The sequence below is a fragment of the Crocuta crocuta genome, unplaced genomic scaffold (genome assembly GCF_008692635.1).
Source record: "Crocuta crocuta isolate KB4526 unplaced genomic scaffold, BGI_CrCroc_1.0 scaffold458, whole genome shotgun sequence".
Lineage (NCBI taxonomy): Eukaryota > Metazoa > Chordata > Mammalia > Carnivora > Hyaenidae > Crocuta > Crocuta crocuta.
The window spans coordinates 62198-79625 of NW_027531908.1; the positions used below are offsets into that span (position 1 = coordinate 62198).

The 17428-nt window shown below is 57.4% G+C and overlaps 1 protein-coding gene across 4 annotated transcripts in view; it reads left to right on the plus strand.

Annotated features, from left to right (window-relative positions):
• STKLD1 (serine/threonine kinase like domain containing 1) overlaps nucleotides 1-17428 on the plus strand; it is a 23299-nt gene continuing 5871 nt past the window's right edge. For 2 of the 4 annotated variants that reach the window (XM_077774629.1, XM_077774631.1), the window contains exons 1-13: nucleotides 1-111; nucleotides 1768-1854; nucleotides 4915-4959; nucleotides 6424-6498; nucleotides 7393-7512; nucleotides 7822-7923; nucleotides 10057-10127; nucleotides 10988-11103; nucleotides 12483-12601; nucleotides 13135-13298; nucleotides 13824-13954; nucleotides 15204-15287; nucleotides 17203-17319. In XM_077774629.1, coding sequence (XP_077630755.1) covers nucleotides 97-111; nucleotides 1768-1854; nucleotides 4915-4959; nucleotides 6424-6498; nucleotides 7393-7512; nucleotides 7822-7923; nucleotides 10057-10127; nucleotides 10988-11103; nucleotides 12483-12601; nucleotides 13135-13298; nucleotides 13824-13954; nucleotides 15204-15287; nucleotides 17203-17319 — 1246 coding nt within the window. In that variant the 5' untranslated portion in view covers nucleotides 1-96. The remainder of the gene's footprint in view (nucleotides 112-1767; nucleotides 1855-4914; nucleotides 4960-6423; nucleotides 6499-7392; nucleotides 7513-7821; nucleotides 7924-10056; nucleotides 10128-10987; nucleotides 11104-12482; nucleotides 12602-13134; nucleotides 13299-13823; nucleotides 13955-15203; nucleotides 15288-17202; nucleotides 17320-17428) is intronic. The other 2 variants (XM_077774632.1, XM_077774630.1) reach the window with 2 other exon arrangements.

Below are 17428 nucleotides of genomic sequence, written 5' to 3' on the forward strand. Positions count from 1 at the left end.
TGCTCAGTCGAGGGTCCGCGCTTGGGTGCGGGCTAGGGGTACACCCACGGCGCCCTGCCGACCGAGAGGACGCGGGGAGTCTGCCCTGGGGACGCTATGGAGAAGTACCAGGTGCCAAGTTGTTCCCTGGTGGGGAGGCCAGGGCGACGAGAACCCGCCGGTTTGGGGCGAGCCAGGGACCCGCGACCTCCTGCAACCCCCACCTAGCCCCCTTACCGGTTTACCGGTCGCAGCCTCTGGAGAGGCGGCCGGTGGCAGGTCCCACCCCGAGCCAGGGTCTGCCTCCAGCGCGTGGCGTGGCCCCCTGGGCGCCCTTTGCCTCTCTGGGCCTCAGTTTCCCCCTCTAAAATGATGGATGAAGTGAAGGACTCTCCAGCACCGTTGTCTGAATACTCGATGGGAGAGAAGTCCACCTTTCTGCCCATGGACACAGGACACCCTAAAACGTCCAAAGTTCAGAATCAGGAGCCTCCAGTCTCCTAATCCAGCCATCGGCAGTCGCGGCCAGGAGGGCCTGGACCATTTCCAAGGGCCTGTGACAGTGTGTAAGATTTGAAAAATCCCCAAAACGAAAGGAAAGCTGCAAAAATAAAAGTGAATGAGTGTTTAATGAACTGCTTCGATACATAATATGGCAACTTTATTAAACATCAGATTCAGTCTTTGTAAAGATTTCATTAATTTGAAAACAACTTACAGATTCGAGTCTGCTCACTTCCTGAGAACTCCCTTTGTGTGGGAGGGCTCCAGGGGAGCCAGCCCTGTAAAGGAGAGGAGTTTCTGGGGGCCAGAGAATTTTAAAGGCAAAGTTACTTTTTCTGGAGAAAACCATAGACCCCATCTGAGCTACGAGTGTCTTTTGCTATTTAACCTGCCGCTTAAGAGGGCCGAAGCATGTGCATCCTTAGGCTGGCTTAATGAAGCCGCTCAGTAGTAAATTGTCCCCCATATTCCCTAAGCACGATTCAGTCCACCCACAGGGGCTGGATTACAGAATCTAAGACTTTCCTGGACTCTGAGAGTCCCTGGACTCTGGGTTCCATCTCCTACAACCACTCCTTTCCATCCTTCGGGGCTTCCTCCATCCCCTGACAGGTGTAATTCCATCGTCCGCCCTACCCCGTAGGCCCTGGCCTCCCCTCACGGGGTTCTGACGCGACGGCCACCTCTCTGCAGGCTTGCTTCATAGCACAGACCCTGGGGGCGGACCCCAGAGCTCCCGTCCACTCCAGGCCATCGGACTTATTAGCACCGTAGGCTCAGGCAAGGACCTCGCTCCCTGTGCCTCAGTTTTCTCCAGCGTAGATCTGGACATAGCGATAGTGCCACTCCCCGGGGGGCGGGGGCTGTAAAGTGCTTGGCGCAGTGCCAGGCCCCACGCGGCTGTAACTCGGCGCCATTTATGGACGACTTATTTTCTCGTTTGGATGTTCAGTTCAGAGGTGGGTACTGGAAGCTGAAATGGTAGGAGGCTAGAGAGAGTGAACAGAGATCTGCCCCAGGGAGGTACTGGCCCCTAGATGCCCACTGGCCCCCTCTGCAGCCCAGAGAAGCGGTAGAGGGTGGTGAAAAGAGCGCCGCAGAGAGAGGGGCTCGGGTTCTGCCTTCTCAGGGCTCCTCAGCCTTCCGGGCATCTCCTCTGCAGAATACGGTGGAGACGCTGGCTCTGCCGGCCCGCAAGAGGAGTTGGGGCCAGAAAAGGCGTCGGGGCAGAGCACACTTCGGAAAGTGAAAAGCTGAAAGCTTCTCTTTGTCTCTTGCTGCTAGATTTTGGACCAGCTGAGTCCTGGGGCCTTGGGGATGAACCTGGTGGTGGAGAAAACAGAAAACAAAGTAAAGTACGTGATAAAGCAGGTAAGCGGTGGCTGCGGTGACATCCCAGGGTGAGTGGTGCCTCAGACAGGCACTCAGCGCCCCCAGGTTAGAGAAAGGCTTCCTCCTGCTGCGAGCCGCTTCCTCCATGCCAGCAGTCACGGCCACGGAGGCGGAGGCGGATGCAGTGGAGAGTACACGTGGGGGCCGCTCGAGGCTCCCCAGGCTTCCCCCCCACACACTTGACTCTCTCACCGGCATGGAGTAGGAATGCTCATTTTAACTTCAGCAACGCAGCCTTCCCAACCACTTACTCGGCATGTACTTCCCACCAGCTTGTCGCCCTTCAACCCTGCCAAGCTGGAGCCATGGCCCCACTCTACAGCCAAGGACAGGGACGCTTGGGGACGCTGCAGACTAGCCAGCGTCGCACAGCTCCCAAGAGGATGTGAATTCAGGCTACCTCAGCAGAGCCACCTTTTTACCAAAGGGGAGCCAGGCCTGGGGTGGAGGGGGAGGGGCAGGGATTTGCCCAAGGTCACACGGGGCTAAGGACAGGACATCATCCGGCCCTGAGCCCTTCCACCACCTCTTCCCCCAGCCCGCATGGCAGGGAGGGGTACAGACCTGCAGGGGAAAAGCCCTTTGTGTATCCAAGTCAGGGTGGTTCAGATGAACAGAGATCGGCGCCGAAAGGGTCGCGGCTCCGCCCTCCTGGTGCACAGTGCCGGCTGGGGTACCTTGGAATTGGGGTTGACTGTGCATTGGAAGAGCCTCGTTGGCATCAGCTCTGGGGCCACTGCTGCTCAGCCAGGCCTCCTGTCTGTGGGAGCCGTTCAGCAGCCTCTACGGCTGGGCCTGGAGTCCTCACCTGCCTCTGGCTCCACTGCAGGCTGGCTGGAGGGCCGCCCCCCTGGTCTCTTCAGCCAGTGGGGCCCGACAGCCAACCGCCCTGTGGGTGATCGAGGCGCAGTTTAAAAAGCCAGTCAATCTTTCTTTTAAAAAAAAAAAAGAAAAAGAAAAGAAACAGGGGTGGGGTGCAGGTAGGGCTTTGTGTTTCCTTCTAGTCTTTTCCCTAAGTGTTTCTACACTTCATTTTGACAAGAATGCCCGTTGGATTTGGTAACGTACTTTTCCCCTCTTAGTGTGCTGCAAACATCACTTCCTGCCACTGACAGGCTCTGGTGGCTGTGTGGCCCCACCTGCTTGATGGGCTGTAACTGCCCCCAGGGATCCCAGAGCCCCTCATGAATGATAAGTGCTTAGCCCGTTCCTGATTTTTCACTCTGTGTCAACAACTCTGATAAGCAACCTCTAGTTCACTTTTTTGAGGATCCAGGATATCCTTGGGGATCAGTTCCTAGGGGTGGGGCTTCTAGAGCAAAGAAGGTGACATTTTGAAGGCTTTCAGTGTGTTTTGGGTACATTCACCTAGAAGCATGAGCCCCTGAAACAGGAGGAAAGGAAGGCAGGCTCACGGTGCTGCTCCATCCGGGGTCTGTACAGGGTCTGGGAATAAGCCACCACCTCTGCGTTTTCACCTACGATCACCCCAGTTATAAGACTTCGTCGTTTGTAACCCTTATGAGCAGAAGCTCTGGGTGAGGATCTGGGATTGGAGGCGGCGCTGATATGCACCTGCAAAGTACGTGCAAACTTTGCCACCAAGTATGTCGTAGCCTTGAAGCTTCGTGCTGCTCTTCCCATCAGCCACCCTTTCTCTCACACGTTCCCCCACTGCCCCATGGTCAGCGACAGGGACAGTCTTCCCAGTTTGGGTAAGGAATGAAGTGGTGAGGTTGATAGTTAGCCAACCAGAAGAGAGCCATTTGGCTCTAGGGGCCACACGTTATTTTCTTCCCTGCTTTCAGCGGGTCTGAAAATGGATCCTCTAATGATTGCTTGGAGTGTATATTATTCTATCCTAGACTTATCCTTGCAACAGGAGTAAAGATGTTCTCATTGCTCAAAGCATTTTTGGAGATCCCTGCCTTAGGAACATCACCAGGCCTCCACTGGTGCCGTGTGGTGGGGCATGAATGGTAGAAGCCTGGCCCCCCTCCCAGTGAATAATGGTGGTGATGGTGATAATGGTGATGATGGTGATGGTGGTGATGGTGGTGGTGATGCTGATGGTGATAGTGATGATGGTGATGGTGATAATGGTGGTGATGATAATGGCAATGGTGGTGATAGGGATTATTATTATGATGATGATAGTGATGATGGTGGTGATGATGGTGATGATGGTGATGATGGTGGTGATGATGGTGGTGATGGTGGTGATGGTTGTGGTGGTGGTGACTGTGATGATGNGGTGGTGATGGTGGTGGTGATAATGGTGGTGATGATAATGGCACTGGTGGTGATAGGGATTATTATGATGATGATAGTGATGATGGTGGTGATGATGGTGATGATGGTGATGATGGTGGTGATGGTTGTGGTGGTGGTGATGGTGATAGTGATGATGATGATGGCAATGGTGGTGATAGTGATGATTATGATGATGATGATAGTGATGATGGTGATGATTATGGTGGTGATGATGGTGGTGATGATAGTGATGTGGTGATGGTGATGATGGTGGTGATGGTGGTGATGGTGATGGTGGTGATGGTGATGATGGTGATGGTGATGATGGTGATGGTGACCCCACGTCGGGCGATGGTGATGATAGTGATGGTGGTGATGGTGATGATGGTGGTGATGGTGATGATAGTGATGATGGTGATGGTGATGATGGTGGTGATGGTGATGGTGGTGATGGTGATGGTGATGATGGTGATAGTGATGATGGTGATGGTGGTGATGGTGATGATGGTGATAGTGATGATGATGATGGCAATGGTGGTGATAGTGATGATTATGATGATGAAGATGATAGTGATGATGGTGGTGATGATGGTGATAATGATGGTGATGGTTGTGGTGGTGACTGTGATGATGGTGGTGATGGTGATGATGGTGATGATGGTGATAATATGATCACAGTGACTGTGATGATGATGGCGATGATGACGGTGATGGTGACCACGATGACAGTGGTGATGGAGAAGGTTCCTACACGTTTACGAAGTCCATGTTCTTGCGCCCTTGCAGGTGCAGTGTATTGATGAGCATCATGCCAACGAGGCCTTGGAGGAGGTAACTCTCTGGGTGGCTCCCTCCCTAGAGGACACGAGGCAGAACACAGAGACTGTTCTGTACCCCACTGGAGGCTGCGAGAGTCAGAACCTTGCCCGGGTCTTGCCCAGTGCCGCAAAGCCAGAAGCCCCCGAGTCATGAAGAGAGTCTGTGCCCCAGACATTCATCTAAATCCCAGTGCAGACAACTTAGAACACATGTTCTCAGAGAAGAGAAAGTGTTTTTTTTAATGTATATTTATTTTTGAGAGAGGGTGAGAGCAAGCTGGGAAGAGGCAGAGAGAGAGACAGAACATCCAGAGCAGGCACTGAGCCGACAGCACAGAGCCCAATGCGAGGCTCGCACTCAGTAACTGTGCGGTCATGACCTGAGCCAAAGTCAGACACTTGACAGACTGAGCCCCCCAGGTTCTCCGAGAAGATAAAGTTTACATGTTGGCCAGGTCCCTAGATGAACCTATCAAGTACCCAGCTTTTAAAATATTGTCCCTTCAATTATAAAAATATCAGCTACAGTAGAAAATTTGGGAAGTTCAGAATTGTTTAAAAGAGCAAATAAACATTCTTTTACATTCCTTCAATCCCCCAGTCGGCACCCACGATAGCATCCTAATCCATAACAATAGCGCTACCAGCTGCGTGTGCTGGGATTTGCCCGACAAAGGCTCTGAGCAGTTCTCCTTTGCTCTTCTTGAACTTCACATGAAGCCATTGCCTCCCCTCCTATTCCGTGGTCACTTGTTTGTCTTCTTCCTGGAATCGCCGTTTCGCGAGCTTTGCCAGCACGCAGCTGGCCAGTCCACAGTGTGACTGAGGCACAGCGAAGGACCCAGGCCACATCCCCACAAAGTGGAAGAGAGACCACGGGAGACCTCCCACAGCCCCCACGCCACCACAGCTGGGCACATCCCCCTCCCCTTCCCCACCCCCACGGGGCGAGCTGCCTGGCAGCCACTGCCAGGGCCCGGCTGCGTGGCTTCTCCAAGCACCATCAGCCCAGAGTGGGTCGCTGGAGCCTCAGGTGTGCGCCACCCAGGAGGCGAGGTGGGCGCAAGTGCATCGGTGTCCCACCTCCTTGTGGCCACGCCACCTTCTCCAGCCATCCCTGACCGTGCTTTTTTTGCGTCTACGTCAGGCACTTCCCTGACGAGCTCACTTTAGCCCTCGAAACCCCTGTGAGGCGGCGGACACCACTGTCACTGCCATTTTCAGACGAGGCTAGAGGCTCAGAGAGGTTGAGGAGCCTCTCCTCGGTCACACAGCGTGGCTGGCACATGCTGGAGAGCCGGGACCCGCGCCGGGCTGTCTGACCCTGAAGCACAAGGCCGCACGCCCTCCTCGGGCCTGCTCCCCAGCCCCGTGCAGAGCCAGAGCTTGCGTTTTTGTCGGGATGCGGGACACAGGAGCACTGGCTGAGAAGCAGCATTTCCCCAATGGCTCCACCCCCTCTGCTGTGTCCCTGCAGCTGATGCCGCTGTTGGAGCTCCAGCACGCCCACATCTCCGCGTACCAGGAGCTGTTCATCATATGGAATAGTCAGGTGGGTCAGAGCCGGCCCCTTCGGGCTCAGGAACGAGCAAGCTGAGCACAGAGAACCCCCGCGCCCTTAGAACCCCTTGAGCAGTAACTCTGATGTGGCAGCCCCTGACTCAGCACTTACTGGGGCCTCTCTGGGCACCGTCTCCTGTGAGGCCGCAGTAGTCTCAGTGGAGGAGGGGTTAACGTACAACTTTAGAGAAGAAAGAAAGGCTAAGAGGAACCAGTTTCTCCTGGGCACCTGCCTAGTCCGCGGCCCGGCCAGGAGGCAGGCAAGGCCTGGTGGCCGTGACTCTAGCGCCCCGTCCGTCCAGCTGCTGAGCTCACCCTGCAGCCGAAGGCTCAGTGAAGTCGGCCTCTGAAGGTGGAACTTTCGGCTTTCGTGGAAGGAGCGGGCTTTAGGAGCTGGTCCCTGACTCCCCCCCCTTATTCGCCATCACATTGTCCTGGGCCTCTGGACCCCTGACTCTTGTGGCTCTTGCAGTTTACTAATGGTCATCCCCGGGCCCTGGGAGATCCGCAGGGTTGGAAGTACTCTCCTCGTTTCCCTGGGGCTCAGAGAGGTTAAGGAGCTCTCCACGACCACACAGCTCGTAACAGCTGAGTGAGATTCAAATCAGGGTCTTGTAAGTCCCTGAGCCCTATGTGTCCCCCACAGGCTGTGTGACTTCTTATCTTTCTAGGGATCCAGACTCTTACAGATCATCCCAGATGGGTTGAGCTGGGTGGGGCAGGGACCCTGGAGGTGAAGGGAAGCCACAGGCTTAAGGGCTTGAGCAAGAGTGGAGGGTCCCCTCATACGTATCCCCCCTCTTCTGGGCCCTGAGGAAAGCCTTAGGGAGAGGCCATCACTGCGCGCACCCTGAATATTTTCTGAGCGCCCCGTAATGCTCTCAAGGAAACACAGAAAAGCCAAAAGGAGAGTTCACTGTGGAAGGAAAAGCAGCGTCCTCTGAGAGCCCCGAGTGGAGGCCCTGAGTGCCTCCCAGGCCAGGCTCCCCTGAGAGAGGAAATGGACGTAAGCTGAGCCCTAAAGATGGAACAGTTACCTGTGAAAAGTGGGGTCGCAGGCACAGGGGTCTGTGTTCGCAGTGGCCAGAGGCCTGGGCCGCTTTCAGGAAAGGCTGAGGGGCTTCATGCAGATGGAGCAGGGATGGAGGGGGACGAGATGAGACCGGAGGCCTGAGCAGGGGCTGTTGGTGGTGGGCTCGTACCCCACCGCAGGCAGAGGGAGGCCCTGGAGCACATAACCTCACAGAGACCCCCAGGCCTGGGTTTGTGGGGGCCGGGACCGTGGCATCTGGCTGAGGCCTCATGTCCCCAGCAGATCTCCTCTCTGTTCCTCTGCCTGGTGATGGAGTACAATGATGGAAGCTTCCAGGAGGTCATTGAGAAGAAGAGGGAGACAAAGACAACCATTGACTCTGAGGTAAGACACACGCTCTAAGACACCAAGCCTGGGGACCACCTGGATGGACGTCAATCAGGGGGTCAGGGAGCAGAGGGGCAGAGGGGAGGGCGGATGTGCCTTATCTTTTCTCACATTTGTACCTGGAGGTATTTGCACACTGTGACGTGTGCAGGCCTTCAGTGCACAGCCTGGTGCACCGTACCAGGCATACACTCATGCAGCCTCTCCCGTCTACTGGAGCTCCAGAAGTCCCTGTCCGTGCCCCCGTTTGGACTTCTACCCTCAATCTTCTGCCTGCCCTGAGGGTCACATTAATGGGCTCGGACAACGTGTCACCATCTGTGTCTGGTTTCTTACGTGACTGTATCAGGAAATTGTTCCTGTCGTGGGTAGGTGACGCCCCGTTGTAGGGCCACATCTGTCCGCCCGTGGCCTCACTCCGTGAGCACGCGGCTTGTTCCTGGTTTTGAGCTTCAAGAAATGAATGTGAACAGTGCTCTGTGTGCCTTCTGGTCGACCTAAAGGCTCATTCATGTCCCTGGAGGAGTCCCTGGGTGCGCAGCCGTTGGATCACAGAGCGGGCGTTACTTGTAGGTTTCGTAGGCGTTCCAGACAGCGTCCAGCACGGTGTGGTCCACCCACGGTGACGCCCTGCACAAGCCGTGAGCACCCCGGTTCCTACTTCCTGGCCAACACGTCATTCTGTGCCATTTTAATTAAAAACCACATTTTAATTTGAGTTATGATGAGTGATCACGGTGAGTGTTTTCAGCCATTTGGATTTGGTGCCTGTTGGAGTCTTTTGTCCGTGTAAATGTCGGGTTGTTTGTCTTTTCTTGTTGATCTGTAGGTGTTCTTTACAAACCGTGGGTGCGGGCATCCAGAGTCTTCTCCCAGACTGTGGCTTGCCGATGCACTTTCTGAACATTGTTTTTTGATGAACAGAAGTCCTTACTTGTAATGCAGTCAGGTTATCGACGCTTCTTTTATGGTTACTGCCTCTGAGCCTGTCTGAGAGCCTGTCCTGCCCCAGGGTCGTGGGGACATTTTCCTGTTGCCTTTTGAGCTAGGTCATTTTTACTTTCACATTACCAGTGATTGACCCCAAGTGAATTCTGCCTGCTTCTGCCGTGAGCACCCCTCTGGTGAGGGGGCCTGTGGGCACCATCTTCACCACTGAGGGGTTCTGAAGTGCACGTGGCTCCTCTCCCAGCGTGGGCCTCAGGGAAGGCTCTGGAGTGGCTTTCAAACTCTGTTAGTGGTGGAACCTTTTCAAGCACAAAATGGCTTCAGAAACCCAGTAAGGAAGGCAGAGTTACTCTAATCAGGGGGCACAGCCGGGTTGGTGGCAGGTGGAGTGGATGCCTGGGTGGGGTCTTATACACTCAGCTCCTCTCTGACACCCCGGGGTTGAATCTAGGGTTCCTAGGAACACAGTTTGAAAATCATTGCCCTGGAAACTAGATGGATCTTGTTTCTGACATAAAGTGTTTCCAGGACGTTCTTTGTCAGAGCACTTTTCATTCCAGTGGCACGGAGAGAGGCAAGCCCCAAGTAGGCAATAAAGACTTCAATATCTCTGATCCCCACAAGGCTAATGGGCCACAAGGGGTGGGGCACAGGGCGGGGGTCCCAGGGCACCCGGGGACTCTGCGATGAAGGTGGGGCGTGTGGTCTGGAAAGCGGGGCGTTGCCCTGGCTGACGTGGTGTCACTGTCTAGACGGCCACACACACTTCAGCCTCAAAGGCACGTGCAGTAGAACCCTCTCGCACTGGCTCTGAGCTGCTGTGGGGATTTGGGCCTGTCTTAAGGAGCAGGGAAAGGGGCCGCCTGGGGGGCTCCATCGGTGGAGCGTCCGACTTCGGCTCAGGGCACGATCTCACGGTTCGTGGGTTCGAGCCCCACGTCGGGCTCTGTGCTGACAGCTCAGAGCCCGAGCCTGCTTCAGATTCTGTGTCTCCTCTCTCTGCCCCTCCCCCACCAGTTCTTTCTCTCTCTCAAAAATAAATAAAAAACATTAAAACATTAAAAAAAAAAAAAAGCAGCAAGGAGAGAACACGCCATGACCCCACCGGCTGCTGTGCATGTTCACTGACCGGCCTGCTGCTGGGGACCCCTCCAATCCTGGCGTCTCTCGTTTTCCACCCAGTGGATGCAGAATATGCTGGGCCAGGTGTTGGATGCTCTGGACTACCTGCACCACTTAGACATCATCCACAGGTGACTGGGGCAGCTGGGCCACTTAGACATCACCCACAGGGGACCGGGGTGGCCAGGCTGCTTCAGGAGCAAAGGCGCTGAGTCCCCTTAGGTGTCAGTGCCCAGGGGCAGTGTCGGGGCAGAGAGGTGTGGCCAGGGTCAGCACATCCAGGATAAGAGCGGGCACCTTTCCAGAGCAGCTCCCAGGCGTAAAGGGAATGCCACCCTCTCCACGTCACCTGTGGTGACTCACCCAGCTTCACGAAGCGTAAGCTGACCGGGGCAGGTTGGTTCTAAAGTGCAGGGAGAGCAGCCAGATAACAGCACTCGGAGGAAAGAGACTAGGCTGTGTGCTGTGGCCTCTGGCCGCCCGGCGGGGGGTGGGGGTGGGGGGCTGCTGCCCTCCCTGGGCCAAGCTTGAGATCACCAGCAACACGGCCTCGCTCGCCCTGTGGCGTCCACAGTCTGAAGGGGGTGGGAACGGCTTCAGACCGGATCGGTACTGGGTTTGAAGGAAGAGAGGAAGAACCATGTGGACCGCGTGGACGAAGAAAGCGCTCATGATTTAGTGTGGGCGTCTTGTGGACCTCACAAGGTGGCCGGACGCCAACCCCTAAGCAAATGCATGGGTAGCGGGGCTCTGGAGGGAGGTGAGCAAGATGGGAGGCAGATCCGGCAGACGGTTAGGTGTTTTCCTCCTCGTGGCTGGCTGGTTGTTTCCCGGTTTGAAAGAACGGAGTAGGAGATTTTATTTCTGTGGGGAAAAGCCGGCTGCAACGGGGGCATTTTGGAGAGCGGAGCAGGACTGGGTGGGGCAGGGAGCAGGGAGGGTCTCTCGGCGGCAGGGGTGGTGGGTGGAGAGTCCTGCCTCTTCGTTTCAGGAATCTCAAGCCCTCCAACATAGCCCTCGTCAGCAGCAGCCACTGCAAATTGCAGGACCTGAGCTCCAACGCGCTGATGACAGACAAAGCCAAGTGGAACATCCGCGCAGAGGAAGGTGGCCAGGGTCCTCCCAGGCAGCGGGACAGCCATGGCTGGGGAGCACCCGGGGGGGGGGGCGCTCTGCCGAGTGGGGTCGTTCCTAGAGCCCAGAGGCCCACGGTGGAACAAATCAAACCTCTCCTTGCTCAGAAGGTCCCCACAGACCCCCATGGGCTTTTGTGGGCTCCAAAGAGACCCCCCTTGCCTGCGTTGTAACAAAGCAGGGGTACCACCATGGCAGGGGAGGGGGTGCACGCAGGGTCCAAAAGACACCCGGAAAATAGTAACCTTCGTGGAAGGAGACGAATGGCCTCAGAAGGAGATGGAGAGCTAGTGGATGCCAGGCACCGGTGAGGGCAGGATGGCTTTACTGAGTCCTAAAAATACCTGAGGAGATGGTAGACATGGGGAGTAAGGGGAGATGGGTTCTCCTTCCTTTGGAAGGGCAGTGGGGCAGAGGGAGCTGGGCTTCAAGCCTATGCCGGCTGTCAGGGAGGTCAGCCATACCTGAGAATTTCAGGGTCCTGGGTGCACAGAGGACAGATGGACGGATGCATAGATGGATGGAGAGACAGGTGGATAGATGGGCAGATGGATGGATGTGTGGGTGGACGGGTGAATGGGTGGGTCTACTGGAGGTGTGGAGGGGCCCCTGGAGTCCATCCCTTTACCGTTTGGCTGGGGAATGAAGGCCCAGAGAGGGAGGGGCTGCCTGAGGTCTATCAGGGACTGGCAGACTGATGACCCTGCTCTTTTGGCTCCTGGTCTGGGGTTCAGGTTTAGAAATGAGGGTGGGAGGGGCTCCTGGGTGGCTTAGTCGGTTGGACGTCCAACTTTCGCTTAGGTCATGATCTCACGGTTCGTGGGTTCGAGCCCCACGTCGGGCTCTGTGCTGACTGCCNCTATGAGTTCGAACCCCACGTCGGGCTCTGTGCTGGCAGCTCGGAGCCTGGAGCTGCTTCAGATTCTGTGTCTCCCTCTCTCTGCCCCTCCCCCGCTCGCTCTCTGTCTCTGTCTCTCAAAATAAAATAAAGACATAAAATAAATTAAAAAAAAGAAACAAGGGTGGGGAAACTGGAATTTTGCCTCCAAGTTCTGACCTTTAGAGGGGCAAGATGTTTCAAGAGGGTGGAAGTCTCAGCCTTGTTGGCTCACGGCTCTTCTGACCACTCCTGCAGCCATGCTGGGCACAACGACTTGCGTGTGTGCACACACGGGCCAGCCTCGTGGGGCACCTGCCCGGGGTGGGGGTCGGCAGCCTCGTGGGGCACCTCCTGAGGGCAAGATCTTGCTGAGCAGGGCCCTCTTCCTTTCCCTAGAGAGCACCTGCCTGCCTCCCCTCGCGTTCCCAGGGAGGACAGGCCTCACGCATCTGACACCTTCTCCCGCCGACAGACCCTTGTCAGAAGTCCTGGATGGCCCCCGAAGCCCTCCGCTTCTCCTTCAGCCAGAAGTCAGACGTCTGGTCCCTGGGCTGCATCATCCTAGACATGGCCAGCTGCTCCTTCACAGATGTGAGCCGCCTTGTGCCCGCCCCTCCCGGCCACACCCCACGTCCCCGGAAGGCCGCCTCTGCCCACCTTGCCTCAAAAGGGGCAGGCTCTTCCCACCTGCATCATCCTGCCTTGCTCTGTGCCTCCCAGGGACTGGGGGGAGCCCCTATCCCAGCTGCTGGGGGCCCCCTGCACTCAATATTGGGCCTGCGGGCCCTGGCACGGTGGTGATGACAACGACCGTGTTAGGCAGACGGCCCGCTGACCCTCACAGTGGATTCCCCGTGCACCCACTGCCTCCTGCGGATGAGAAGGCCAAGTTCGGGTGCACTGACTGGCCCACAGGAAACTGACCGAGGTGGCCCGAACGCACATGGGCTGCCTGTCACCTGGGGCCCCCAGGCGGCCCTGCAGACTCACTTCCCTAGTCTTCCCACGTCTGGCCCTCACGCGGGCTGGCCCTGGGGCCCGCCAGTTCTCCGCAGGGACCGGGCCCAGCTGGGGCTCCGCTGAGGAAGCGGTGGAAACAGCAGTGTTTGCCTGTGTACCCTCAGAGAACAGAAGCCATGCTGCTGAGAAAGTCCCTCCGGACCCTCCCAAATGGCCTCAGGGGCATCCTGAAGACTATGGGGGAGAAGAATGTCCCCCGCGCGCAAACCTTGGGTTCCCTTTTGCCTCTGATGCTGCAGATCAACCCCTCGGAGCGAATAACAATCAGGTGAGCTCGGGGCAGGGGCTGTATTTTAACCTTTCCAGGGATCTCTCTCCGTCTCTCCCGCCACTTGGTATTTTAACACCGCAAACACGCCGAGCCTTCCGTGGACCACTGGGCGTCGCCAGTGCGGCCATGCCAGACCACAGTGACCTGCGACCTTGCAGCCGAAGGAGCCGACTCGAGAGGACCAGGACTGGGAAAACATCTTCGTTGTCATTTACGTCAAAATCAGAAGGAAACGAGGAGTGTACAACAATGAACCCAGCCTGGGTTCTATTCACCTTTCTACCAACACAATAGTAAAATCTGATTTTTCAGTATGTTTTCTGGAGGAAGGAGCCCGTGCGGGTGAAACTGCCAGGGCCCAGCAGCGACCTCCCTCACCCCAGGAGCAAGTCGGGGCCCCTCCAGGAGGTGGAGCGGTTGGGAGAGGCGCTGCCGAGTGGGGCCCCCAACTTGCATCTGGCCCCCCAGGGCCCATCAGAGAGCCCCAGGGGAGCCCAACCAGCTGTCTCCGCCCCCCTCCAGGGATGTGATACGCATCACCTTCGCGGGCAGCAGCGTCAGGTCCTCCAGCATCCCTCTGTCACTACACCAGCAAGCGGTGCCTGACTTCGTCACCGACATGCTGCTGGAGGGCAACGTCGCCAACATCGTAGGTGATGGCGGGGACCAGAGTGGGGGAGCCTTGGCACCCTGCTGTCTTACCTCCCCGAAGCCCAGTCCCCTGGTCTGCTCCTGACACGTGGCTAGTGGCTGGGAAGGTTTCAGGGCACTCCCCTCCATCCAGCCCCAGGCACCACCTTGCTCAGCAAGCTGCCCCACGCCCGTCCCCTTCCCCACCCCCGCCACCTCTAACAGAGCCCATTCTAGTGCCTGTCTCCCCTCCCTTCCTGCTCCACGGCCCTCAACATGGCTGAACAGGCCCCTCACTCTTACAGCCCCCGGAACTGCCTGCTTTTTGCTTTCACACCTGGTGGCCCCAGTGCCCATCATGGTGCCAGACGCTGGGGGTGGGGGGTGGGGGTGAGCACGGCAGCGGCCCAGGCTGGCAGGCACGTCCCTGTGGGGCTCCGTCTGCAGTGGGACACACACAGGTCTCCATGGAGGAGTGCCAGTCATCCGGCACGGTGCCCGTGCACACACAGCACCGTATCTCCACCGAGTGCCCCTGGCCGGGGGTGCCCTGCGGCCCCCGATGCAGTGATCGCACCGCCGTACACCAGAGGTCTCGGGTGAATGACGGGTCTAGACGTCACCTGCAGGTTCCACTCAAGCTCCACTTTCCCAGCCCTCCCTCGGTCTGTGGCTCCCTGCGCTGGCTGTTGTGACAAGGGACCCCCTCCCCCATCTGCCACTCCTGCCCCCACTTCTGGGGGAGGACTGCTTACGAGGCCCTGGCTTCTGTTTTCCCTGAATCTCGCGGTCGTGAGCTTTGGAGGCAGGCCCCTGGGTCCTTTCCACCCACCAGCTGAGTGGGCTCGAGCGAGTCACCCTTCTGAGCCTGTGTCCCCATCAAGAGTAAGGGGAGCCGCAGCGGGGTGCACAGTGCCCAGCCACGGGGCGATGAGGAAGGGCTCTACGGTGTGCACAGCTGGAGACTGCTGCTCATTTTGGGGGCTGGGGGCTTCCGTCATGAATCAAAGGCAGAGCCCTGCAGGGAGGCTCAGAGGCGCAGTGTGAAGAGCCCTGGGCTTGGGCAGAACTCTGGCCATGGTGAGCCTCGAGTGAGACTCTAAGGCTCGGGGCTGCCTCTGCCTGCGAAGTGGGGATTAGGGGGTCCCTTCATGCCCTATCTTATGCATCCGCGGGAGGCGTGGTGCCCACAGATGGACCCCAGGCGCCCCGGCCCTCAGAAGGGTCCCTGAGCCAGCCGGGCTCCTCCCCGTGCCGTCCTGTCTCCTGCAGAGGTCATGCAGAACTTCTCCAGCAGACCCGAAGTCCAGCTCAAAGCCATGGACAGGCTCCTGAGAATGCCCGAAGACCAGCTAGGTAGGGCCCCGCCCACCTTGCCCAGCTCCTCCGGGCCTCGCCCTGTGGCACGGGCCTTTGGGGGCGCATGATCCCTCCCGCAGGCTCCCCTAGAGGGGCTCTCCTGCACCTTTGAGGCCCGTGTCCCCACCTGGAACAGGCAGCCTGGAATTCTTGCCGGGTTGCGCCTTTTACCCCAGCAGAAGGCGGGAATGGGCTGGTTCGGTGTGCAGTTTGTAGTGGCCTCTGCCTTCCCACGATCTTCATAGATCCTTAACGGGACGTCCCATCCCTCCCACCATTGCTGTTGAGGGGCTCTGACTTGTTGCTGTTTGTCCAGTATCATAAGCTAACCTGTACTGAGCGCCCTGGAGCACATTCCGTGCCCGCTCGTGTGAGCGTTTCTGTAGGATGAATTCCTAGATGTTCAGGTGGGAAGAGTTCAGTTTCACAGATGCTGCAAACTGCCCCCCACAGACACCCCAGCTTCCCCACCTACTGAGTCAGACAGCATGTCTTCCCAACACTCTGCATCAGAGCGTTCGGATCCTCTAAGTTTTGTCAAAACATGGTTTCATAAAATCTCTCTATTCAACTTGTCTCACTAGTGTAAATGTTATATTCACTCACTCGTCCAGCCACCCCTCCCATCTAACTATCCATCTATCCATCCACTCCTCTATTGATTTATCTATCCATCTGTCTACCCATCCATCAGCCCGCTAGCCACCTCCCCTCATCTACCCATCCATCCATCCGCCCACCATCACCATCTAACTGTCCATCCATTCATCCACCCATCCATCCACCCATCCATCTGTCTTTTTTTTTNCATCTGTCTTTTAATCTGTCCACCCATCAGTCCTCCAGCCACTCTCCCACCTAACTATCCATCTACCCATCCATCCATCGACCCACCACCCCCATCTAACTGTCTATCCATCCACCCACCCACCTACCCACCCCCTCATCTAACCAGCCATTCATCCGTGCATCCATCCATCCATCCACCCATCCATCCACCCACCCATCCATCTGTCTACCCATCAGCCCTCCATTCACCTTCCCATCTAACTACCCATCTACCTATCCATCCATACACCCACCCATCCATCCACCCACTGCCCCCGTCTGACTGTCCCTCCATCCATCCCCCCCACCCGTCTAACCATCAGTCCATCCATCTATCAACTGTCCATCTGTCCTTGCACAAAAGGTCTGTTCAGTGGCTGGGGCCCCAGAGATTGCAGACGCCCAGTCCCGGCCCCTCTAACGCAGCAGCAGAGACCTAGTATTGACCACCTGCCTTTCCCTCTTTTTCATCCCTCCCCTTGACTCCTTCCGGAGCTAGGGTGTGGCCAGAATAGAGTCCATAGGAAGGGAGATTTTGTCTTCCTGAAGGAGCCGAGGGAGGCTTTGCTGGAGCCACACCCGCCCCAGCCAGCCTCATTTAGAAGCCAGCTAGCTGTGCTCGGCCTCCTGGGCGCCAGCGCTCTCCTGCTTGTTCTCAGAACAAGGCACACAGAGCAGCGGTGGAGGAGGGGCACAGTGGGTGCTGGCCCCTCAGCTGCCCGCCCCTGCCTCTACCCCCTACCCAGCACACAGCACAGAGGAGAGTCAACAACACCCACGGATGCCCACACTCAGGGTAGTTATGACCCCGGGCTCCAGAGTCAGGCCGGGTTCAAGGCAAGTGCTGTCGTTTCTCTGCCCGGTTTCCTCATCTGCAAGATGAGAGTCACAGGAAGGCCCTCCCTCGGGGGCTGCTGGGACAGGATGCCCGTGGCAGGCACACGGCGAGCGCCCAATAAGCACCGTCTTTCCCCGCCTCCACATCCAGCCAGCGGCCCGCGCACGGTGCCCTGTAGACCCCGGCAGAGTTGGGGGCCGGCCCCGGCCCTGTGCCCAGGCTCACCTCGCCCCCCTGCCCTGCCAGCTCTGCCGTGGCCCACAGAACTGGTGGAGGTGCTGACCGCCATCATGACGCAACACGAGAGGGTCCTGGGCCTACAGCTGCATGCCTGCTCCCTGCTGCTGTGCACGCTGGGCCGAGGTGGGTGCCCAGCCGCACCTGCTAACTGGGGGCTCCGGCGCGTTGTCGCAGTGCCAGCAGAACCTTGGGGACCAGCCCTGGCTGCACGGCGCTGCTCACTCGCCAGCTT